Below are 21,451 nucleotides of genomic sequence, written 5' to 3'. Positions count from 1 at the left end.
ATATAGTGTGCGTCGTAGGCTAGATTTGTGCGTCTAAAATCAATCTAGGACAGGTAATGTTAATTGTGCTATTGTGAAATCTGTGCATGGTAATTGTCTTGAGTAGTCGACGGCTATATCTCTTCCAAGCGCCAGGTCAGCGGAAACCCCGGGACGAGAGACCCCAACAGCCTTCAACTTATCCGGTGGGAAGCGATCCGTCAACAAATCGCTTCAGCGGGGAGTCGTGGTCGTTAATTGCCATCATCGACCAAGCCGACACGTGGAAGTCACCAACCGCCATTCATTGGCCCACGTGGCGATGATCAATCGCCAACCGCCAGTAGCGGTAACAGCAGCGCAGGATACATCAGCAGTAATCATCTGGTGAGTCCGGCCCAATTGTTTGAAGTGTGGCGTCCGCTGAGGACGTCACTGAGAAGTTTTTTGTGCCAACCGTAGGTTGAAGAGCATGACTTGCTAAAAAGTTCGAACATTTCGATGAATTGAGGTTTGGTGTCGGCGAGATACAAAACGTGCGCACGTATCGTAATTTATGGCCGCCCACCCAACCCATTCAATGTAGACACCCGGGTGCAACAGCATTTGCCGTTTCGTTGCTGCATCGTCGTCGCATCGCTGGGAATGAGGGAATGAAAAAAAAACAAGCACAACAGCACAGATAGAGTAGTGAAAACGCACACAGATAGAATAGGATAGGTTAAAGAGGAGAGAAAGTAAATTAATATAAACAAGCATGTTTGATGAAATAAAATCTAACCGTTAAACGTTGAATAAACCTTTAGTGTAACGCCCTCAATGCACTATGGGGAATCAGGTGGCCGAAAATAAAAAATCGACTTTCTCTGATTCGTAATTCAAGTTGACCTACTAAATGCTAATGCTTTGGAGCATTAAACCCCAGCATATCAGCACTCTAAGCCATATGGTTATCAAGATATAGGCATTAGAGCCAGACACTTTTTAGTTCTTGAAAAATCAATGCATTATTCAACTGTCAATATCTTCGGCTACAGTAGCTCTTTTCCAACTCTTTAAAAAGTTTCTGAAAGCTTGTTTCATGGACTTGCGAAGAACCGGTTAGTTATGGGAAAATAGGTAGTGAAACATCCGAAAATGACACGGAGAAAAAAAACAATTTTTTTTCAAGTTCCATACAAAAAAAGTTTCTCAAAGTTTCGCTTAGCGACTACCACTACGACTTTCTTTGGACCTCCCAGAAGGCATTAAAACAAATTCCAGCTGCTTATGGCTGCAAATCTGCGATTCCGATCACTTTTTCGAAAAAAAAGTCATTCATTTTGAAACATTAAATGTAATTATTCTCATAATACACGGCAGACTGTGATGGGCTGGATACAAATCCCATGCGTATGACAAAAGAGCATCAAGAACAGTTAAAATAGAGATAGTAGATAACACGAAAACTGTCGTAGGCTTCGTGGTAGGCCGTGTACACGATAGCTTATGCAGCTATATGATACTCCATTTGGCGTAGGCTCACCAAGATGAGGCAACTCATTATCTATCAAGTATCAAGCAAATAAATATGAAAAAAAAACAATATACTCTTGAGGGTTACGAAAATACTCTAGGCTTCATTTGAAATTATTTCATAAAAAGTAAAATTTTGATATTAATTAAAATCCAATATGTGAATACAAGAAGCAAAAATGTCTGTACCTAAGGACATCTTTCGATAATTACCTTTCGACCTATATGTACCTAGGTGAAATAAATAAACAGAACATTTATGAATGTCTATCTGAGTGCATAGTGAGCTGTGATTGCGAAGGTAAATCGTGTGAAGTGTTTGTACTTATTATTTGGTGAATCATGAATTATAGGCAACTCATTGAAGTATTTAGAGCTCACGAGGGACGTCAGGTAGATCGCGTTGAAAAAGCTTTGGAATATATCTGCCAAAGCTTCGCTGTGGATAAACAAAAAAAAGCCAACTCCATACAAAATTGAAAAATCTGCATTTGAAATTTGAAAAAAAATGGCAGGCCGCATCCCGGTCCAAAACTTACTTTGACTCATATAATGAGGAATGGCTTGACACAGAATTTGAATTAGAAGAATTTTATCATGCTGAGCCAGAGCCAGTGGCTTCAACATCTCGTGGAAGGCCATCAAAAATTTTGAGGATTTAAGTGAGCGTACGAAGCGCAGAAGAATTAATGACGAGCTAATGGATCCAAGAGAGGATACCATAGAAAAAGCGCTACTGGGAGCAAGAAGAACTGCCTACAACAGAAGTGATACGAGTATGGTGAAAGTGATAGGCCATATTTTAAAAAACCGAGATCACGCTTCCAGAATGTACAGAAGATGTTCAAAGTTTTTAGTGACTGAAACTTCTTGCAATACAACAGATTCGAGTACAGAAAAATATACCATAGCAGATATTTTAATCGATCTTGAAGAAATAAATTATGATTTTGTTGAGGATGTTCATGTACATAATGAATAAATAAATGTTGTTGCAGTATACTTATATATCTTGAAGCTTTTATTGCATGGAGTTCGTTTAGCTTTAATAGAGCTTGTTAGGGCAGGATCGTAGCTTCCGGCGGGTTTTGGGGTCACACACACGGATTGTTCGGACACTATCCACAACGGTCACTTTCGGAGAAAACTGGGCACCACAAAATTCACCTTTGAGTATTCAAGACACTTTATTCCTTACGGTTTGGCGGTTCAACTTTAACTGATAACTTTATTAGAATACATCGCTTTTTTAACCCTACGTTGTGAAACATATCATAATTCAAAAGGCTATAAAACTGAAATATTTCCTCATTGCTATAATGCTGGCAGTCATTGCTGCCAGTATACCTAGAGCATACCTTCTTTTAAGGCAACGATTGACTTTCGGAACTGTCATCGCCGCCACCTGAAATTCTACAATTTCATTCTAGATATTATACTACTATTACCTACTAGCTTACTACTATGAATTCCAATTATAGATTGTTTACATTTCAGATATTTTTAGTTTTTTCCTCAAATGGCAGCATACATATCTTCGTAATCGGACGGCGGATGATTCCTTTGCTGGTATGGAGATCAACGACTCGGACGAGACCATCTGGACCTTCGATGCTGTTGACAATTCTGGCAAGAGGCCACTTCACTGGAGCTAGGAATTCATCAGCGACGACTACCATCCTACCAGGCTGGATTGCAGAGTTTGGAACGATGTGCTTGTTCTCCTTCTGTAGTTCCTGCAAATATTCGGTCTTCCACTGGTGCCAGAACTGTTGAACTCGGTGCTGCAGGGCATGGTAATGATCCAATCGGCTGATCGGAATGTGGCTGACATCGGTATCGGGAAGTGCAGAAAATGTTGTTCCGATAAGGAAATGGGCTGGAGTGAGGACGGCCAAGTCATTGGGATCCTCCGTAAGCGGTGTTAATGGACGCGAATTCATTGCACTCTCAATCTGGGTCAACACGGTTGATAGGTCCTCGAAGCAGAGTTTTGCATTAATGAGCTGACGATACAAATGTTTTTTCGCCACCTTAACGGCAGCCTCCCACAATCCACCGAAATGTGGGGCCTTCGGTGGGGTCATGTGCCACTGAATTTCTTGGTTTGCGCAAAATGTGGTAATTGTTCCGGATACTTTCTCTCGTTGCAGAAGCTGATACAGTTCGTGAAGCTCATTGCGGGCTCCTTCGAAGTTCTTTCCGTTATCGGAATGTATGTGCGACGGACATCCACGGCGAGCGATGAACCTTCGCAGAGCGGTGAGGAATGCAGCAGTTGACAGGTCACTCACCAACTCTAGGTGCACCGCTTTGGTAACGAAGCAGACGAAAACGCTGATATATGCCTTGGTTGGTGATGCACGCTTGTGGATGGGTTTGATATAGACTGGTCCAGCGTAATCAATCCCAGTGATGGAGAATGGCCTGCTGACTGTGATTCTCTGCTGCGGTAACTGGCCGGTTTGCTGTAGGAGGGATTCAACGGAAGCAATTTCGTACGATGCTGTTGAGTAGTCTTCTTCCTTGTATTGGCCAATAGTCTTGGCGCATTGATGCTAGTGTGACGCGGCCGCCACCGTGTAGAAGTTTGAGGTGGTAATGTGTGGCAATTAACCGTGTAAGTGGATGGGAATTAGGTAGAAGGATGGGATGTTTGGTCAAGTATGGCTGATCGGATAGACGCAATCTTCCTCCAACTCTGAGAACTCCCTGCCGATCGATGAATGGACACAGAAGGCGCAAGTTGGAATGTTTGGATACGGCTTTCCCCTTCCCCAAGTACCTTATTTCTTCTGTGAACGCATCAGCTTGGGCCAACTTGATGAGTTTCATACGGGCTTCAGACATTTCTTCAACGGTTAACGGGTGCAGGATTGCTTCGGAATCGGAATATGACGTTGATGCGTTTCTACGACGACAAGCTTTGATAAAGCGCAGACAGAAAGCGGTTACTCGAATCAACCGATTATATGACACGGAGGTGCCAAAAACTTCGTTAACTTCTGGCCTGTTTTGGATCGCCGCCACCATTCTGCGTCGTTCGAGGATGTCTTCGGATGTGCTACTTTGTTGCGTCAGAATTGGCCACTCAATCTCGGGTGCTCCTAACCAAGATGGTCCATGATGCCACAGGGCGCTGCCAAGAAAATCATCAACCCTCATTCCTCTTGTAAGAAGGTCCGCCGGGTTCTCTTTTCCTGCGACATGGTGCCAACTGGATCCTTGCGTCGCGGTTTGGATCTCGGAAACTCTATTGGCGATAAAGGTGTTCCAAGTGTAGGGGGGTGATCGTAGCCATTCGAGTGTCACAGTAGAGTCCGACCAGAAGTGGGATTCTGATATAGGCATGTCTAATGCTAGACGAACTTTATTATGCAGCCGTGTAGCGAGAACAGCTGCGGATAATTCCAGCCGGGGAATAGAAATGCGTTTTAAGGGGGAAACTTTAGATTTTGATGCTATCAATTCTACATTTGTTTTCCCTTCGAAGTTGGTGGATCGAGCATAAACGCAAGCGCCATAGGCTTGCTGGGATGCATCTGCAAACGTGTGCAGCTGCACAGTGGAATTCGGCAAAAATGCATAACGGTTAACACGGTAGGTAGTGATCTTCGGTAAGTCTATGCAGTAGTTCTCCCATTTGATTCGTATGGTGTCGGGTACCTCGTCGTCCCATCCGCAGGGTTGTAACCAAAGCTCCTGTAACAACATTTTTGCTCGTATGACGACAGGTGCTGTGAGCCCAAGAGGATCGAAATGTTTTGAGACGGCTGAAAGAATGGATCGCTTTGTGGGAAAGCCATCACCGGAGACTATAGTGGATTCGAAAAGTAGTTGATCCGGGCCGGGTTCCCAACAGACACCCAATGCCTTGATGGGCTCGCAATGATTAAACTTCAGTGTTGATTGTGTTCCGATTTGTGATGGGGCGAGGCCTTCCAAAACGATTGGATTGTTCGATGCCCACTTTCTTAACTGGAATCCTCCTCTGCCAAGCAGCTCATCCAGCTCCTCACGGGTTTGTATTGCCTCCTCCTCTGTGTTCGCTCCCCCTATGTAGTCGTCCACATAGAAACCTTTCCTCAGAGCAGGTCCACCGAGTAGGTAGGTATCACCGTCGTCCGCAGCAAGCTGTTGTAGAGTGCGTGTGGCCAGAAAAGATGACGGTGCGAGTCTGTATGTGACTGTCTGCAGCTCATATGTGGCCACTGGCTCATTGGGATTGAATCGCCAGGGAATTCGCTGTAGGGAAGTGTCTTCAGGATGCAGCAATACTTGGCGGTACATTTTTGCAATGTCCGCGACTAATGCGATGGGATACTTTCTGAATCGAAGGACGAGGGTCAGAAGTTCGTCTTGGACAATTGGGCCTACTTGAAGGGCATCGTTAAGGGAGTAACCGGTGGATGTTTTGGCAGATCCGTCAAACACCACCCGTACTTTGGTAGTGGTACTGGCTTCTTTTAGTACGGCATGATGAGGTAAAGAGTGAACCTGGGGGGATCGGCTTCGGTCGGCGGGACAAACCTCATATGGCCAAGTTCCAAGTACTCAGCTAAAAATGTGTGGTATTCGTCTTTCAAACGGGGTTCTTTGCTCAGCCGTTTTTCGAGGCTATGGAAGCGACGAAGGGCAGAAGATTTCGACTCACCAAGCATGTGATCGAAATTGATATGACGAGGCAAACGGACGATATACCTTCCCTCTGCTGTGCGGGAGACGCTGGAAACGTAGTGAGATTCACACTGCTGTTCTTCCACCGAGTAACTTTGCTTGTTGTCAACTTCTTCGATGCGCCAGAAGCGCTCCAGTGCTTCATGGAGAGGATCGGAAAGTGAGACGTGACATACTACGGGGGGCGAACTGACGAGCATTTGGTTTTTACCGGAAACGATCCAACCGAATACGCTTTCGATGAGAATGGGACCATTTTCCATCTCGATTCGGCCACCGGGGTTCACGTAGGAGAAAAAGTGTTCAGCTCCAAGAAGCATGTCGATGGCACCGGTTTTGTGGAAAGACGGGTCAGCAAGAGGTAGGTTTTTGGGTGCATGCCAATCATCCGTCGGAGAGGATATTACGGGCAAATCGATTGTAATACGGGGCATAACGAGAAAGCCAAGGTTGATCTCAAAATCAGAGTGTCTCGATCGGATAGTGGTAGTGACGGAGTGATTTGCACTAGAGGAAGACTCACCGACACCAAACACAGGGACGCTTATTTTATTCCGTTTCAACCGCAAAAGTTGGCATAGTCTATCACTGATGATATTGGATTGCGAGCCATTGTCCAATAATGCTCGCGCTGGATGCTCTCGTCCGTGGCAATCAACAACCATCAGCACGACCGTCGACAGCAAAACATTAGCGTTTGATATTTGTGATGAGTTGGTAGTCTGAGCAGTGACAGCATTCATCGATGGGGGTGTTCGTTTGTTGTTTACTACTGTGTCTTGTCTGATGAAGGGCTTAGGTGTGTAGGTAGTTGAAGGTACGGTGCGTAATGTTGCGGATGGATGATCGTTCTCGAGTGGGTGGTAGCCTGGGTGAAGCAGTGAATGGTGTCGCCTTTTGCAATGACGGCAAGAGAATTTCGATTGACAATTGCGAGCAAGGTGGTCTTGGCGAAAACAATTATGGCAGAGGTGTTGATCATTCACAACTTTCAGTCGATCGGGAAGGGACATTTTTTCGAACCGTGGGCATTGGAAGAGCGGATGATGTTGATCGCAGGAGTGGCATTTTCGATGAGTAGTTTCAGCTGCAGCATGCGAAACGGTTTTTTGGAACGATGATCGTCGAAACATAATGGGTTGATTGCTAGATGTTGGATGTGCTTGATGGTTTACGGACATTGATTCCAATACACGAATGCGACGTTGGAGAAACTCGATCAGACAAGAATAATCGGGTTTTTCAGCGGTTGTAGCAAAGTCCTCCCAAGCCTTCAGTGTCGCGTCGTCGAGTCGAAGACACAATAAATGCTCCAACATAGTACTCCATCCATCGATTGGTTCACCCAGCTGTCGAAGGGTTTTCGTGTGGCGCTCGTACTCATCGACTACCGAATGTAATGCAGCGGCGGATTCTTTCTTCATACTGGGGCAGTCGAGAAGGGCTTGTAGGTGGCGTTTCTTGAGGAGATAGTCGTTGGCGTAGCGGGAAACTAGGGTTTGCCAAGCGATGGCATAATTGGCAGAGCTGATGCTGATCGATTCGACTAGTTGTGCTGCTTCTCTTTTCAGGGCAGCACGGAGATAGTGGAATTTTTGGATGTCGTGAACCTCGGGGTTGGAATGGATAAGAGCAACGAATGTGTCGTGGAATGGGAGCCAATAGTTATAATCTCCGTCGAACTCCGGCAGAGAAATTGTTGGCAGCTTGATTCCGGAAAGCCCGGAGGGTGGTAGTTGGGGGTAAGATTGGAGGGTAGCCTTTACTTGGAAGTAACGGGTTTCATAATTGGAGCGAAAAGACAGGTTTTGTGCCATACCTTCCTTAGTTAGCTCCATATCCTCGAGCTGGGTTTGCACGTCATCCAGTCCCATCCACAGGGTATCAAGATTCTCTAGACGGAGCTTCACCTGGCCTCGATCCTGTTCCGCCTCGTATTTCTCGATGAATTGTCCTGCTCTCCCCAGGGAAGCGGTGAGCGTAGTTCGGCGATTGATGAGCTGTTGTCTCGTACGTTCGTCCGCCATTGTGGAGTAGGATGATCGTCGCGTGCACTAGATTGGACGACACAGAGAAAGACCCGGTAGAGCCGGACAAACGGAGTAGAGAACTTGGAGCGTTACTAACCTTCTCAAGGCTAGGTTTAGGCCTTGGATTTCAATTCAAAAAACAGCAACGGCTATCCAGACGGGTACAGCGGATCATCGGGCGATTCTACGGAAGCGGCTACTAATGACGTCGTCTCTTGCTAGCTATTGTTGGATAACAATATACGGACACTACTTCTGCAGCTCCACACCGGATAGGAAGGACCGGAAAAAATCGGAAAAATCTCAAAGCACCCGCGGAAAGTTTCTGCGCACCTCGGAATAATACGTACCGAGTGCCTAATAAGATTAGGCCTTGTATTTAATGAAACAAGCAGGAACGCTGGAGAAGCTTCTCGTTGGCGCGGGAGCACAATAGGGTCCAGGAAGATGGCGATTTTATGAATGCCGCTGGGCAGACAATAGTGCGGAATGATGGCGTCAGATAGCGTCGTAGTCCGAAATGCGATGACGGATTTTCTGGGAGGAAGCCGTATCCTGGTCACGGCACCAAGATGTTAGGGCAGGATCGTAGCTTCCGGCGGGTTTTGGGGTCACACACACGGATTGTTCGGACACTATCCACAACGGTCACTTTCGGAGAAAACTGGGCACCACAAAATTCACCTTTGAGTATTCAAGACACTTTATTCCTTACGGTTTGGCGGTTCAACTTTAACTGATAACTTTATTAGAATACATCGCTTTTTTAACCCTACGTTGTGAAACATATCATAATTCAAAAAGCTATAAAACTGAAATATTTCTTCATTGCTATAATGCTGGCAGTCATTGCTGCCAGTATACCTAGAGCATACCTTCTTTTAAGGCAACGATTGACTTTGGGAACTGTCAGAGCTTTATATTGTATTCCCTGAAATACAAAATCCTACAAAGACAACCTGTTACGTATGTAGATGCAATGGCCTGTATTTGACGGAGTCCTTGTGCAACTTAGAACATCTGTACAACTCAATTCACATAAAAACAGTATACAATTTTCTAGTTTGAACTCTACAGGTCTGCGCTGCAATAAAATACACATCTATAGACTGCTGTGTACATGAGACATTCGTAGATAAAAGGGATATATTCCATAGAGGTCAAAGGTCTGTATTCCAGGGAGTTTGGAGACCTTAGAAGTAATAACGACCTGCAAAACAAGTATTTCACATCTTTTAGACAATAATCTACGATATAAGTGTGAAATATTGCAGAAATGAAATGAAAATATTTTCGGCCACCTACTTGTATGGAGCCGCCCCATAGTGCAATGATGTGATTATTGTTATTTATACTATTCTATTTATTGAATACATGTTTTGAGTGTTTCTACGTTGCTTCGGATTCGTTTGTAGTTTAATTTATTGGTCTTGAGTTTGAATTTATGTTGCGCGACCCTTTAGCTACCATCGCGACTCTGGTGGAGGATAGCGTAAACTCCCGATGATGATGAAATGACGTCTTGTTGCGTCGTCATAAGTATGCGTAGACCTCTTACCGCGAATTTTGAAATTTAATTGATGTTGCGAGAGTTATGCTGATGCGTCAATAGGGGTTTCTACCTGTCCCATTTTGGGAAAGTAGTCACACTGGATCGATCTCTTTCTTCTTTGAAGATTGTACTCTCGCCTTGATTGAGTCTCAGCCGGTAAAACAAACTTGGTGTGCGGTCTCCTTTATTGGAGTGGCGCTTAAGCCGCACATTTACTTAAGATCGCCAGTGCCAGCTACACCACTGCGAGGCGGCTTAACAACATCAGTCGGTTAACGAGTGTAAAGCTGATGTACCCTTACTGTCCGGTCCATACCGCTTCCCTACTGGGAACGGATTGCGGACAAGTTCCAGATGGTGGCCATTATCGTCACCTGATGTTGAGGGTTTCATCATATCAAAGGTAAACGGCGTTTACTTTTGTAGCTGCTACTGTCCTCTCAGGTGGAGTATAGTGCAGTTTACTAGGGTAGTCGATATTCTTGCAGTTTAACCCAGAACTCTTAGAGGAATCACTACGATGGGATAGACGAACATCGGGATTAAGTGGCGAGGAGTTAATCGATGTACTAACTCGTGCATGCGATGTGACGATGCCTAGGAGGACCAAACCTCCCGGAAATTGGCAACCAGCGTACTGGTGGTCAGACATGATTACAGACCTTTGTAGAACCTGTCTTCGAGCTATAAGAAGGTTGCGACGTGCAATAACAGACGCTGAAAGGGTCGACAGACGCCGGGTGTTTCAGACAGCGAGAAGAACTCTGAACTACGAGATTGAATGTAGTAAGAGAGCCTGCATCGAACAGCTGGATGGCGAACGACAATATCCAATATCCAGGAAGCGGACAGTTCTCGCTCTCTCTGTAGATAATGGATCAACCTTCCGGGGAAGTAGCTGGCTCATGCAGAATTTGAGTTACAGTGAAGGGCAGTCAGTGGTGTTCGCCCTCCAACCACCATGAATAACATCATTGGTCGTGAATGCTATCGGCAGAGCGTCCAGTTGAGCATATCAGCGTTGAGCGTTCCAGGTATTTCTTGAGGAGGAACTTGATCGTCAGCCATCCATCTCGATCGAGGAATTCTCTACGGAGATACATTACGTTGGATTAGGCACAGTTGAGCCCTGTAATAGTGTAGTGTAGAAACTCGGAATGCGATTAAAGCCCACAGGAAAGGAGAAGGAAAAACTTGCTTTAATACAAACTTTGCTCAACGCCTTGGCTAATTCTAAGCTTTCACCGTTGGCTGAACTTGACCGAGTAGGTACACAACATTGAAGGGCTAAAGCATTGACCATTGACTGGACAATGAAGGATGCAAAAAGGTGCCAAATCGACTTGAGCCAAAGCAGTCTTTAGCGAATAGATCCGACACAAATAAAATGACACGGAGATTCGGTACTTTGATGGATCTGAGGCTAATGGCTCAGTTGGGATCGTCGGTGCCTTTGGCCCTGATCTGCAGGTCGCCGCAAACTGACCAAGAAATGTTCAGTCTACTCGGCTAAGGCTAAGTGGTATTGTTAAAGGCAACAGTGCGGTGCACACCTTGTTTGGTCTCGAATTCCCCAATACTTGACAGTCCCCCTCTTTTATAGCTTTCTTCTTTACTAGAGGTAAAACTGAATCAGCCAAGGGTTGAAATCCATTATAATACACACTGTAAAGCTACTTGTAATTGGAAATTGAGGTCTTGGCCATTGGATGTGTTTCCGAGCGTTCACCAAGAAGAGGTTGAAAAACTATTTGGATCTATGTATGTTCTTAAATGGAGTTTCTTTTAACATTCCCCATAATCCAAAATTATACATTAGTATAACCCAACATCAATCAATACAACATAATTACGCCACGTATTCATATTTCAATCTTCTTCCACTCAAGGTCCGTCTCCGCCAGCCAACATATTCAGCAGCAGAAGAACCGCAAGAATGTACAACCCACAGCGGAGGTGATCCTCACATCGACGACGACATCCGGAATCGCTGCCCTGACCACAAACAGTACAACCATTGGGAATGCAACCACCGCAGCCATTGCCGCTACCACCGCCGGCCATCCGGCAGCCATCATCAAACTGACGGTCAAGGACGAAGTCAAACCGCGGGCCTCGGTCCGGACGGTTCGCAACAATAGCCTCGACAGCTACCACCACCACTATCAGTACATCAACATACCGAACATCATCACCTACAAGCGGGGCCGATCGAAGATTCCGGCCTCGGCACGGTTACGATCGAGCCTGGCAGAATCGACGGCTGGCACGGGTGCCGGGTCCGGTGCCGGCGGGGGCAAAAAGGGAGACAGTTCGGTGGTGGATGCCGACATCCAGCTGATCCTGAACAAACCGATGACGAGGAGGATGCGGAATGCTGGCGGAGGTACCGCTCCGCCGCAACTGATCTCGGCTTCTTCGAAGTCTGTAGCCACGGCGGCAGCGGCAGCGGCGGCTGCCTCTGCTGCCGTAGCCGATGAATTGAACGGAAATGGAGGTAGGTGGTTTCTTGCTTTGGACTTTTGGATGCTCTGAGATCTCGGGTGAAGTTATTGAACTTAATCAAGAATCAAATCAAATTTTGAAATTTGTTTAAAAAAATAATCGATAAGAATTGACTTATCTCGTCCAATATCTGTGACGTTTGCTTGTCCCAGCATATCAGTTTCAAGTGTCCCAAAAATAGTCACATCGTCTGAAAGTGAGTTAAAACCAATTTGAAGGCAAATTACTTTATATAAGGCTTGGTTCAAAACAAGATACTTTATTCCCTACGTAAAGTAACATTTTTCCCACACCTAAAGTTTATTTGAGATTAGTTCCGGGACGCCAGTAGAAACACAGTAAAATCCAGGAAGGCGATCAATTGAAAACTGAGATGTGGCGCAGCATTTTGCATTCGTTCCATAATCAACCCTACTATCCACTTTCAGGATTGTCCACATCGCATCCGCTGAGCGGAGACGACCATCGGAACAACAACGGCGACATCAATCTGGAACTGACGAGCCTTACCGGGACGGTCGGACAAGCCAACACCAACACTAATAGCAGTAGCAGCGTGGTAAAGCGCAACAAACGATCTCGAAGCAGTACAAAGATTGAGAAGGAGAAGAACGACGAGAAGGGAAGCAAACTGTTGCGGAAGAATGGCGCAGCCGGAGCGGGGACAACAACAAGTGGGATTCCGGTGGCAACGAAGATGGTGGGGGCCGGCGGCGATGCCAAAGGAGTGACGGCCAGCAGCGTGGAGAGTATCGCCTCGGCGGCCAGCACTCCGACGGCCAGTCTCACGAGGAACACCTTCAGCAGCAGTTCGCTGAACCGGAAGGCCGGCCTTGGGGTTAAGTCGGGCGGGCCCGCGCCGGGGGAAACCTGCTCGGCGAGCAATTCACTGAAGACGCGGAAGAAATGAAGAACGTACTATTGAGATGGTACGCGCGAACCATGGTGGGAATAGCATTTCTGTAATGATTTAGTAATACACTAATCTTAGATTAGTGGACTGCAATTTTTTGGACTCTATACGGTAACGACTGTAGGAGATTAGGTAAGTAAGGGGAATGTTCGGGGAACCGATCGGAGTGCTGCAGCAGGGAAACGGTTTCTGTGATGTGATTCCTCATCCAATTGTCATTTATCAAACGTTTCGTTTTGTATGTTTAACCCGTAATCATTTGCTCTACCTCTCATTTCGCTGTCTATCTCTCTATCCACCTAGCAGTGCATCTCGAAACGATCCAGTGTTACGCTTTTGCTACTATAATTTACATGATTTTATAAGTTAGTTGACTCGATGAAGAAAGTTTATATGATCTATCGCAGCGCGATCGTTATGTTAAAGTGTGCTAACCTGGCTGAATTGAATTGTTTATCGCAGTTTATTGCTATTTTAGGTGAGTCCGTTCTATTTTAGATTTAAGCTTTTCTGTATATTTACTTTACAAAACAGACGGAATTGTGAATACATTGGTTTTTGGGACAAGTGTGCGAATGAATTTGATTGTTTTGGTTTGTCCTAACGAAGCTGAATAAGAACGCAATAGTACTATTAATCGTGAAATTTTGGAAATTGTTGATTGCTTATCCAAGCAGAAAGAAAAACAGTGTATTGTAAAAACAGATTATGCCATGGCTTCTGAATGAAAATATTCTTCAATTTGAGAATCCAATATGTGTTAAATCGAAGGGAAAACTAATTATTATAGACAAATATGTACAGATTGTTATAATCCGGCGAAGTAAACTGAATTTTGGAAAGAAAGGCGGTGAATTATTAGCTTTGTTTCGTAGAAAATGTGCTACTATAAGTCGGAGATTTTGAAGTACAAATCAAATTCATGGATATATATTTTTACGTTCTCTTAGGTGTATTCTCATGGGCTGTGCTGCCCATAAATTCATAACAGTCCCATGTTTGCTTGATTTCCTATCTTCATGGGACTGTTATGAATTTATGGGCAGTGTGGGCCCAGGTTGAATAAGCAGATGATTCCGTTTTCTACTCGAGCGCTTTTACTTCACTTCAAAAATTCAAATAGTTTCCAGTAAGCCTTACGACCAATCCGGCGATAGCGAGTTTGACACTTGGTCTGGTTTAAAGGCATAGAGTGTATCTATCCCTTGTGCTTTACCATATTTCTTGTCAGATCAAGTTTACCCAGGATTCCGTCCTTTCCAACGGCCTTGCCATTCCTTATCTCTCGGATAGCCTTCCTATTTCACGCTTAAAATCAATAACACAGAGATATGTTTGCTTCACACAAAACGGACCTAATGCAGAACAGCACCTAGATGAGCGACAGTTACACAGCCACAAAAATAGCTCGTGTGGTTTTATTGAAGCTTGGATTGCAATATTTTCAACAGTATTTGGTTCCTCATGAAACAAGGAATCTGTACAAACGTTTACATGTTAAAAAGGACCGCTATCACGACCGTACGAGGCATTTTTGTGCCTGTGTAACTGTCGCTCATCTAGGTGCTGTTTTGAATTAGGTCCGTTTTGTGTGAAGCAAACACATCTCTGTGTTATTGATTTTAAGCGTGTTCGTCTAGCATGGGTAGCTCCATTGCTCTGTTGTAGTCAATACTAAGTACTCTGGTGGTGTTCCCGATAGCGTTAAGATGTATTTTGGTTATCTTTATTATTTATTTCGCATGTTCTCTCTCAGAAAGCTGATTGATAGCTGCTAGGCTAGCCACAATGAATTTGAAGCTACACTGAGAGTGGCTTGTGCTAATCTATTCTGGCCGGCAATCAAAGGCAAATTCTTACTTTTTACTTATGGATCCTGTACACCTCCGGTGGTGCAAAGGGCCGACTTGAAAGATCTCCATCCTGAGCGTTGCCCGGCTATCGCTTTAACCTGTTGCCAGGTTAGATTTCGGTCGACTTCTTTTATTTCTTTATTGAGGCTTCGCCGCCATGAGCCTCTGGGTCTGCCTCTGCTGCGATGTCCCGCTGGGTTCCAGTCTAATGCTTGTTTACAGATTTCATTTCCGCCCTACGTATAGTGTGGCCGACCCAGCCCCACTTCCGATCCCGAATTTCTGTTGCTATCGGCCTCTGGTGACAACGACGATGGAGCTTCTTGTTTGAGATCCAGTTGTGAGGCCACCAGGCCCGAATTATATACCGCAGGCATCTGTTAATGAACACCTGCAGCCGTTGAGTGTTCTCCACTGATACATACCATGTTTCGCTGGCGTATAACAGCACAGATTTCACGTTAGAGTTGAAAATTCGTATTTTGGTGCGTTCACTTATCTGCCTGTTTTTTCAGATATTTCTTAAACTCGCAAAGGCAGCCCTTGCTTTCTTGATCCGTGCGCCTATGTCGATCTTGGTACCGCCGTCTGACGCCATTTGGCTACCAAGATATTGGAAGCTTTCAACATTCTCCACTGGTTGCCCGGCTACTGTGAAACTGGAAGGAGTCACCGTGTTTACATCCAACGATGTGGTTTTGTTGACGTTGATATTAAACCTGCCGAGGAAGAGCGCTCGGCAAGGTCGTTGAGCTTACTCTGCATATCAGAGCGCCGTTGCGCGAGGAGTGCAACGTCATCAGCCAATTCGAAGTCTTTTAGGTGCTCCATGGTTATAGACTGCCATACTGCCGTAATCTGAAAAAGTGACGTATTAACCATTTTCCAAAAATGGTGTTAACGAAAAGTACTCATAAAACTCTTTAACAGAAAAATGAAAAACATGCATGTTGTAAAATGGCGCATACGTCACTTTTTCAGATTACGGCAGCATAACAGCCCGCGGTTTGGTTAACGGTCAATCGCATCTACCAGAATCTCATCGATTACGAGGACGAAAGAGGATGAAAGGACAAAAAATGGTCGTTTTCCAAGGTGGACTACAACAGACCGAGGCTTGAATACCCGTTTTAGGGCACGTATCGAAAGCAAAATCCAAAATATAACCAAGCAGGGAGTGCGTTCGTGAAAGAAATTCTGATACGCAATAACTAGCTTAACATTATTGGTTTTATTGGGCCATTAGGCCTTTCTATGGTGAGAGGGACAAGGGTACTTGCGTATGGTTTGATGATGTATCTCGTTGGCTAGCATGCTGCTTGATGAGGAGGGCCCACCGACGGGATCTGGGTTGTGGCGGTTACTCACGGACCGATGGAGGGGGGCTGGTCGCTGGACGACGACGAGATGGTGTCACTACAGCCCGGAGGCGCGTCGTAGCGGGAGGCTCCACCGAGTTGAACGGTGTGGAGGCCACTCACGGACCGGTCTAAGGCGTTGGAAGCGGTACAATGACGGGATTGGCTTTCTGCGGAACAGCGTCGAGTGGTTTTGAAGCGGGATACTACCGGTATTTTGCTGAACACAAGGTCAGATTCCGCTGGAGCACCAGCCTCTTCGCTTCGAATGATGGGGAAAGAGGTCGGATCCGGCTTGATCAATGGCGTCGTGTCCGTTCGCGGGGTAGCCAGTTCTTGATTCCCGATACCCTACGCCCTGCGCTACGTTCGTCGGGGAACAGCAGCTCCAGACCGTCCGTCGAGCTTCGAATGGGGTTCCTTTAAGTTCCGCCAGTTGTCGTGGTCACTGGAAACGAGAAAAGGTCCTCCGGGTATTACACCCGAGGCCACCAAAAAGATAAAAGGCCCGAAAACAGACACGGGCCTGTTCCACTGGATTAATATCACATTGTCTCTCTCTCTCAACTGCCATATACTCCACCATTTTCTTCTAACCATACAATAGGATAAAACAATTACCTTTTCTAACGTTTGAGTAATCGCCGGCTATCGGTGCGGGCTGGTTTGTTCTTTTGTTAACTATTAACTAATATAAAAGAAAAAAAAGTTAATACACTAACTAGTTACGAGAATATAGAGCCTTACTTTACACTGGCTGTGGCACTATTACCCAAAATCACTATCACACACCTTTTTGGTTACTTAATTCCGACCACTGGCAAAGAATCTAAAATTTATTCCCGGATCGGCGCGCACTACTACTGTCGAGAAGGAAAAGACCGACCAAACGAATCTTTTTACCTTTCCACCCCTTTCGCTGTTTTCTTGGGCTTTTGAGGAGAGCCGAAGCTTGACAGCTTCGCGCTTCTCAAAAGTTGGCAACAACTCCAGAACGGTTGCGGCTATTAGGTCAACTCCCGTTGGGAACCACGGAGGGAAAAGTGTAGAGGAGCTCATATAGCGGGTGCTTGATAAATTACTTTTAATCTTTTCTTCGGACAGCTGTGATCGCCACCAGTATGGCTTTCCTACTAAATCGATTTGGAATGGACTAGGCGTTAGGTGCTTACTGGCGTGGGGGTCGAGACATGGGGATGCTTGTGGAGGAGATAACAAGCTACAAATTGGAACCAACGGTTACAATTTTAAACTTTGGAAACACTAATAAGCCTTATGACACAAATTATGAAAACCGGGATTTAACCCCCCCCCCTCTATTGTAACAACAAGTAACGCGTGATTAGACCCCTCCTAAATACGTAACGCTGCGTATCCGATTTTGTTTTTTTTTGTTCTTTTGTTACGTGATTCATAAACTCCCCTTCCCCCTGTGTCGCAATAAGTAAAGGTTGCTCATTGCTCAATCCCCTCCCTTTCCCATCAAGCATGTTTGCGAACAAAGCCATATTAAAGTGAGTTGTTTCGATTTAATTTTATTTAATAATAATAGGTAAAAAATTGAGATGATTGATTCAGAAAATAAAATCTTGGCTTTGAAACATCGCAGTTAATAATATGATGCCATTGAGAAAGAAAAGAACTTTTGAAATTCTTAAAGCATGTTTAAATTATGAACTATAAAAATATTTCAAAAGTATGAGATCCTGAGTAAAAATTTGCAATTCTAATCGAAATTCTAGGAAATATATGATGTCAGTTTTTTGAGAATTTTTTCTCCTGTTCTCAAACATATGATGGAAGTTTTTGACAAAATTTTTGAGAAATGAAAATCTTGGAATTTAAGGTCACTCCTGACAGAATCCAAGTTTCAAAGTGCTCGCGTTTTCGGGGGCACACCAATCGATACGGAAGCAACGCACAACTGTCATTTTTATTTTTTCACGCATGCTGCGACGCAGCAAAGCTGAATCAACAAAAATGACAGTTGTCCGCCGCCTCCGTATCGAATGGTGTGCCCCCGAAAACGCGAGCACTTTGAAACTTGGATTCTGTCAGGAGTGACCTTAAATTGAGAAACAGAGATTATAATGCTATGATGCATAGCTACAAACCAGATCTGGCTGAAGGTGGCCAATTTCGAGACGAGACCCGGTTTAGGCCATTCATTCTTTATGCCTAGAGAAGTCAAGTATGTAGAGGGGTTAGACAAAAAGGTTGAGATAGACAAAAATTTAACATAATTCTGATTTTTGAACGCAGAAATTCTTCTAGTTTTTTGTCCTGAATCCGGTCACGTACACCAGAAATGATTCGTGGCTTTCGATGTAAAATTTTTTTTTCTTGTCATTATTTGTGACGTGAATTTTCTTCGTGGTTCAGGTCTGCAGGTCGAAAATCTTTTCTCGAACACGATTCTGTTATCATCATCTCGCGAAGCCAATAAGTTTGATATACCCATGTTCGGACTAGAAGAATCTCTCAAAATCGGATTATTTTAAGCAAAATCATGCTAATTTCTTATCTCAACTCGACTTTTCGAATTTCAAAAACGGGTAGTGCTCAAAAGTTTCATCTCCTCTAAAAAAGCCCCTATGCAAAATTTGATCTCAATCGCACTGTTTGACCAAAGCTATCAAAGGGGCCCCATACACGCTCCGACATGTTGTACAACTTTGACTCCGCCTCCAGGAAATTTGGTTCGGTCGGAGTGAAGTCGGACCGTCTGTGGGCAAGTTGTACTGTCAAACAGTCGTTTGACTGTTTTGAAACACGGAAAATTTCCCATTCGATTTTTTTTAGATGTCAAATGTCTGATAGGGGCCCCACACACGCTCCGACATGTTGTACAACTTTGACTCCGCCCCCAAGTTTGTGCGACCAATTGAGTTTGTACAACCGTCTGACGAACAGTTGGTACAACCAAAACTCCAACAAACGTAACATTTTGTCATTTTCTTTCTGTACATGCTGATGTGTTTGCCGCTCTTTCACGAATACTTAATTGGATGAATTGAATTGGAATGAAATAGGATTGGAGTGCAATTAGATTGGATTTAAATTGGAATGAGCTTAAAATTAGATTGGTTGTGGATTGAATTGAATTTTATTGGAACGTGAATGGCATGGTATTGGAATTTTGGTGATGATGGATTGGAATGCGATTGAATTTTGCTTAGAGTTGGAATTGAATTTGATTGTGATTGGAAGTTTCTCCCAGAGATCCACCGGAAGTTCATTCTGGAAATCCTCCAGAAGTTCCTTCCGAAAGTTTTTTCCAGAATCCCTCCGGAAGCTCCTCCCTGAATTCTTCCATAAGTTCCTCCCAGAACTTATGCTTCCGAGCTTTCGGATGAATTCAAGAAGGAACATTCGGGTGAATTCGGAAGTTCCTCTCTAAATTCCTCAGAAAGCTTCTCCCGAAATTCCTCTGAAAGTTCCTCCCGTAATTGCACCGGAAGTTCCTCCGGAAAATAGAATTGGATTGTTCCACCAGGACTTCCTCCGGAAGTTCCTACATTACTACCTCCGAAAGTTCCTCCAGGAATTCCTCCTGAAGTTCCTCCAGGAATTCCTACCAGGAATGCCTTCACCGGAAGTCTTTTTTTGGATTCCTCCAGGAATTCCTACGAAAGATTATCAGGAAGCTCCTCCTGGATTTCCTCCGGAAATTCCTCCTGGAATTCCTCCGGAGGTTCCTCCCGGAGTGCCTCCCGTAATTCCTCCGGAAGTTCTTCCCGCACTTCCCCTGGAAATCCCCTGGAAGTTCCTTCCGGAAATCCACCGGAAGTTCCTTCCGGAATTTCTAAGGAAGTTCCTCCTGGAATTCCTCTGGAAGTTTCTCCTGGAATTCCTCCGGATGTTCCTCTAGGAATTCCTCCGGAAGTTCCTCCTGGAATTCCTCCGGAAGTGCTTCCCGTAATTCCTCCGGAAGTTCTTCCCGCAATTCCTCTCGGAATTCCTCCAGACGTTCCTCCCGGAATTCCTCCGGAAGTGCCTTCGAAAGTTCTTCCCGCAATTCCTCCGGAAGTTCCTCTTGAAATTCCTCTAGGATTTCCTCCTGAAGTTTCTCTCGGAACTCCTCCGTAAGTTCCTTTCAGAATTCCTCCGGAGTTCCTCTCGGAATTCTTCCGGAAGTTCCTCCATGAATTTCTCCGGAACTTCCTCTCAGAATTCCTCCGGAAGTTCTTCTCGAAATTGCTCCGGAAGTTCCTCCATGAATTCCTCCGGAAGTTTCTCCATGAATTCCTCTGGAAGTTCCTCTCGAAATTTTTCCACAAGTTCCTCTCGGAACTCCTCCAGAAGTTCTCCCCGGAATTCCTCCGGAAGTTCCAGAGTTCCGGAGGTTCCTCCCGGAGTGCCTCCCGTAATTCCTCCGGAAGTTCTTCCCGCAATTCCCCCGGAAGTTCCTTCCGGAATTCCTGAGGAAGTTCTTCCGGAGGAATTCCGATAAGAACTTCCTCAGGAATTCCGGAAGTTCCTCCTGGAATTCCTCCGGATGTTCCTCTCGGAAATTCTTCGGAAGTTCCTCTCGGAATTCCTCCAGACGTTCCTCCCGGAATTCCTCCGGAAGTTCTTCCCGCAATTCCTCCGGAACTTCCTCTCAGAATTGCTCCGGAAGTTCTTCTCGAAATTGCTCCGGAAGTTCCTCCATGAATTCCTCCGGAAGTTCCTCCATGAATTCCTCTGGAAGTTCCTCTCGGAATTTCTCCGGAAGTTCCTCTCGAAATTTTTCCAGAAGTTCCTCTCGGAACTCCTCCAGAAGTTCTCCCCGGAATTCCTCCGGAAGTTCCAGAGGTCCGGAGGCTCCTCTCGGAATTTCTCCGGAAGTTCCTCCCTGAATTTCTCCACAAGTTCCTCCCGGAATTTCTCCGAAAGTTCCTTCTGGAATTCTTCCGGATGTTCCTACCGAAATTTGCTAGGAAGTTCCTCTCGGAATTCCTCCGGATGTTTCTCCCGGAATTTCTCTGAAAGTTCCTCCTGGAAATCTGCCAGAATTTCCTCCTGGAATTCCTCTGGATGTTCTTCCGGAAATTCCTCACGGAGTTCTTCCAGGAATTCCTCCCGGA

General features: G+C 45.1%; 1 protein-coding gene across 3 annotated transcripts in view; it reads left to right on the top strand.

Annotated features, from left to right (window-relative positions):
* Window positions 1-13,751, top strand: part of LOC134207779 (mucin-5AC) — a 76,135-nt gene extending 62,384 nt beyond the window's left edge. For all 3 annotated transcript variants that reach the window (XM_062683679.1, XM_062683680.1, XM_062683678.1), the window contains exons 7-8: window positions 11,643-12,250; window positions 12,687-13,751. In XM_062683679.1, coding sequence (XP_062539663.1) covers window positions 11,643-12,250; window positions 12,687-13,168 — 1,090 coding nt within the window. In that variant the 3' untranslated portion in view covers window positions 13,169-13,751. The remainder of the gene's footprint in view (window positions 1-11,642; window positions 12,251-12,686) is intronic.
* Window positions 13,752-21,451: the final 7,700 nt, after the last annotated feature.

Source organism: Armigeres subalbatus, chromosome 1 (assembly GCF_024139115.2).
Source record: "Armigeres subalbatus isolate Guangzhou_Male chromosome 1, GZ_Asu_2, whole genome shotgun sequence".
NCBI classification, from domain to species: Eukaryota; Metazoa; Arthropoda; class Insecta; order Diptera; family Culicidae; genus Armigeres; species Armigeres subalbatus.
The sequence above is the reverse complement of the archived record's forward strand: the minus strand, read 5'-3'. Positions and strand labels throughout refer to the sequence as shown.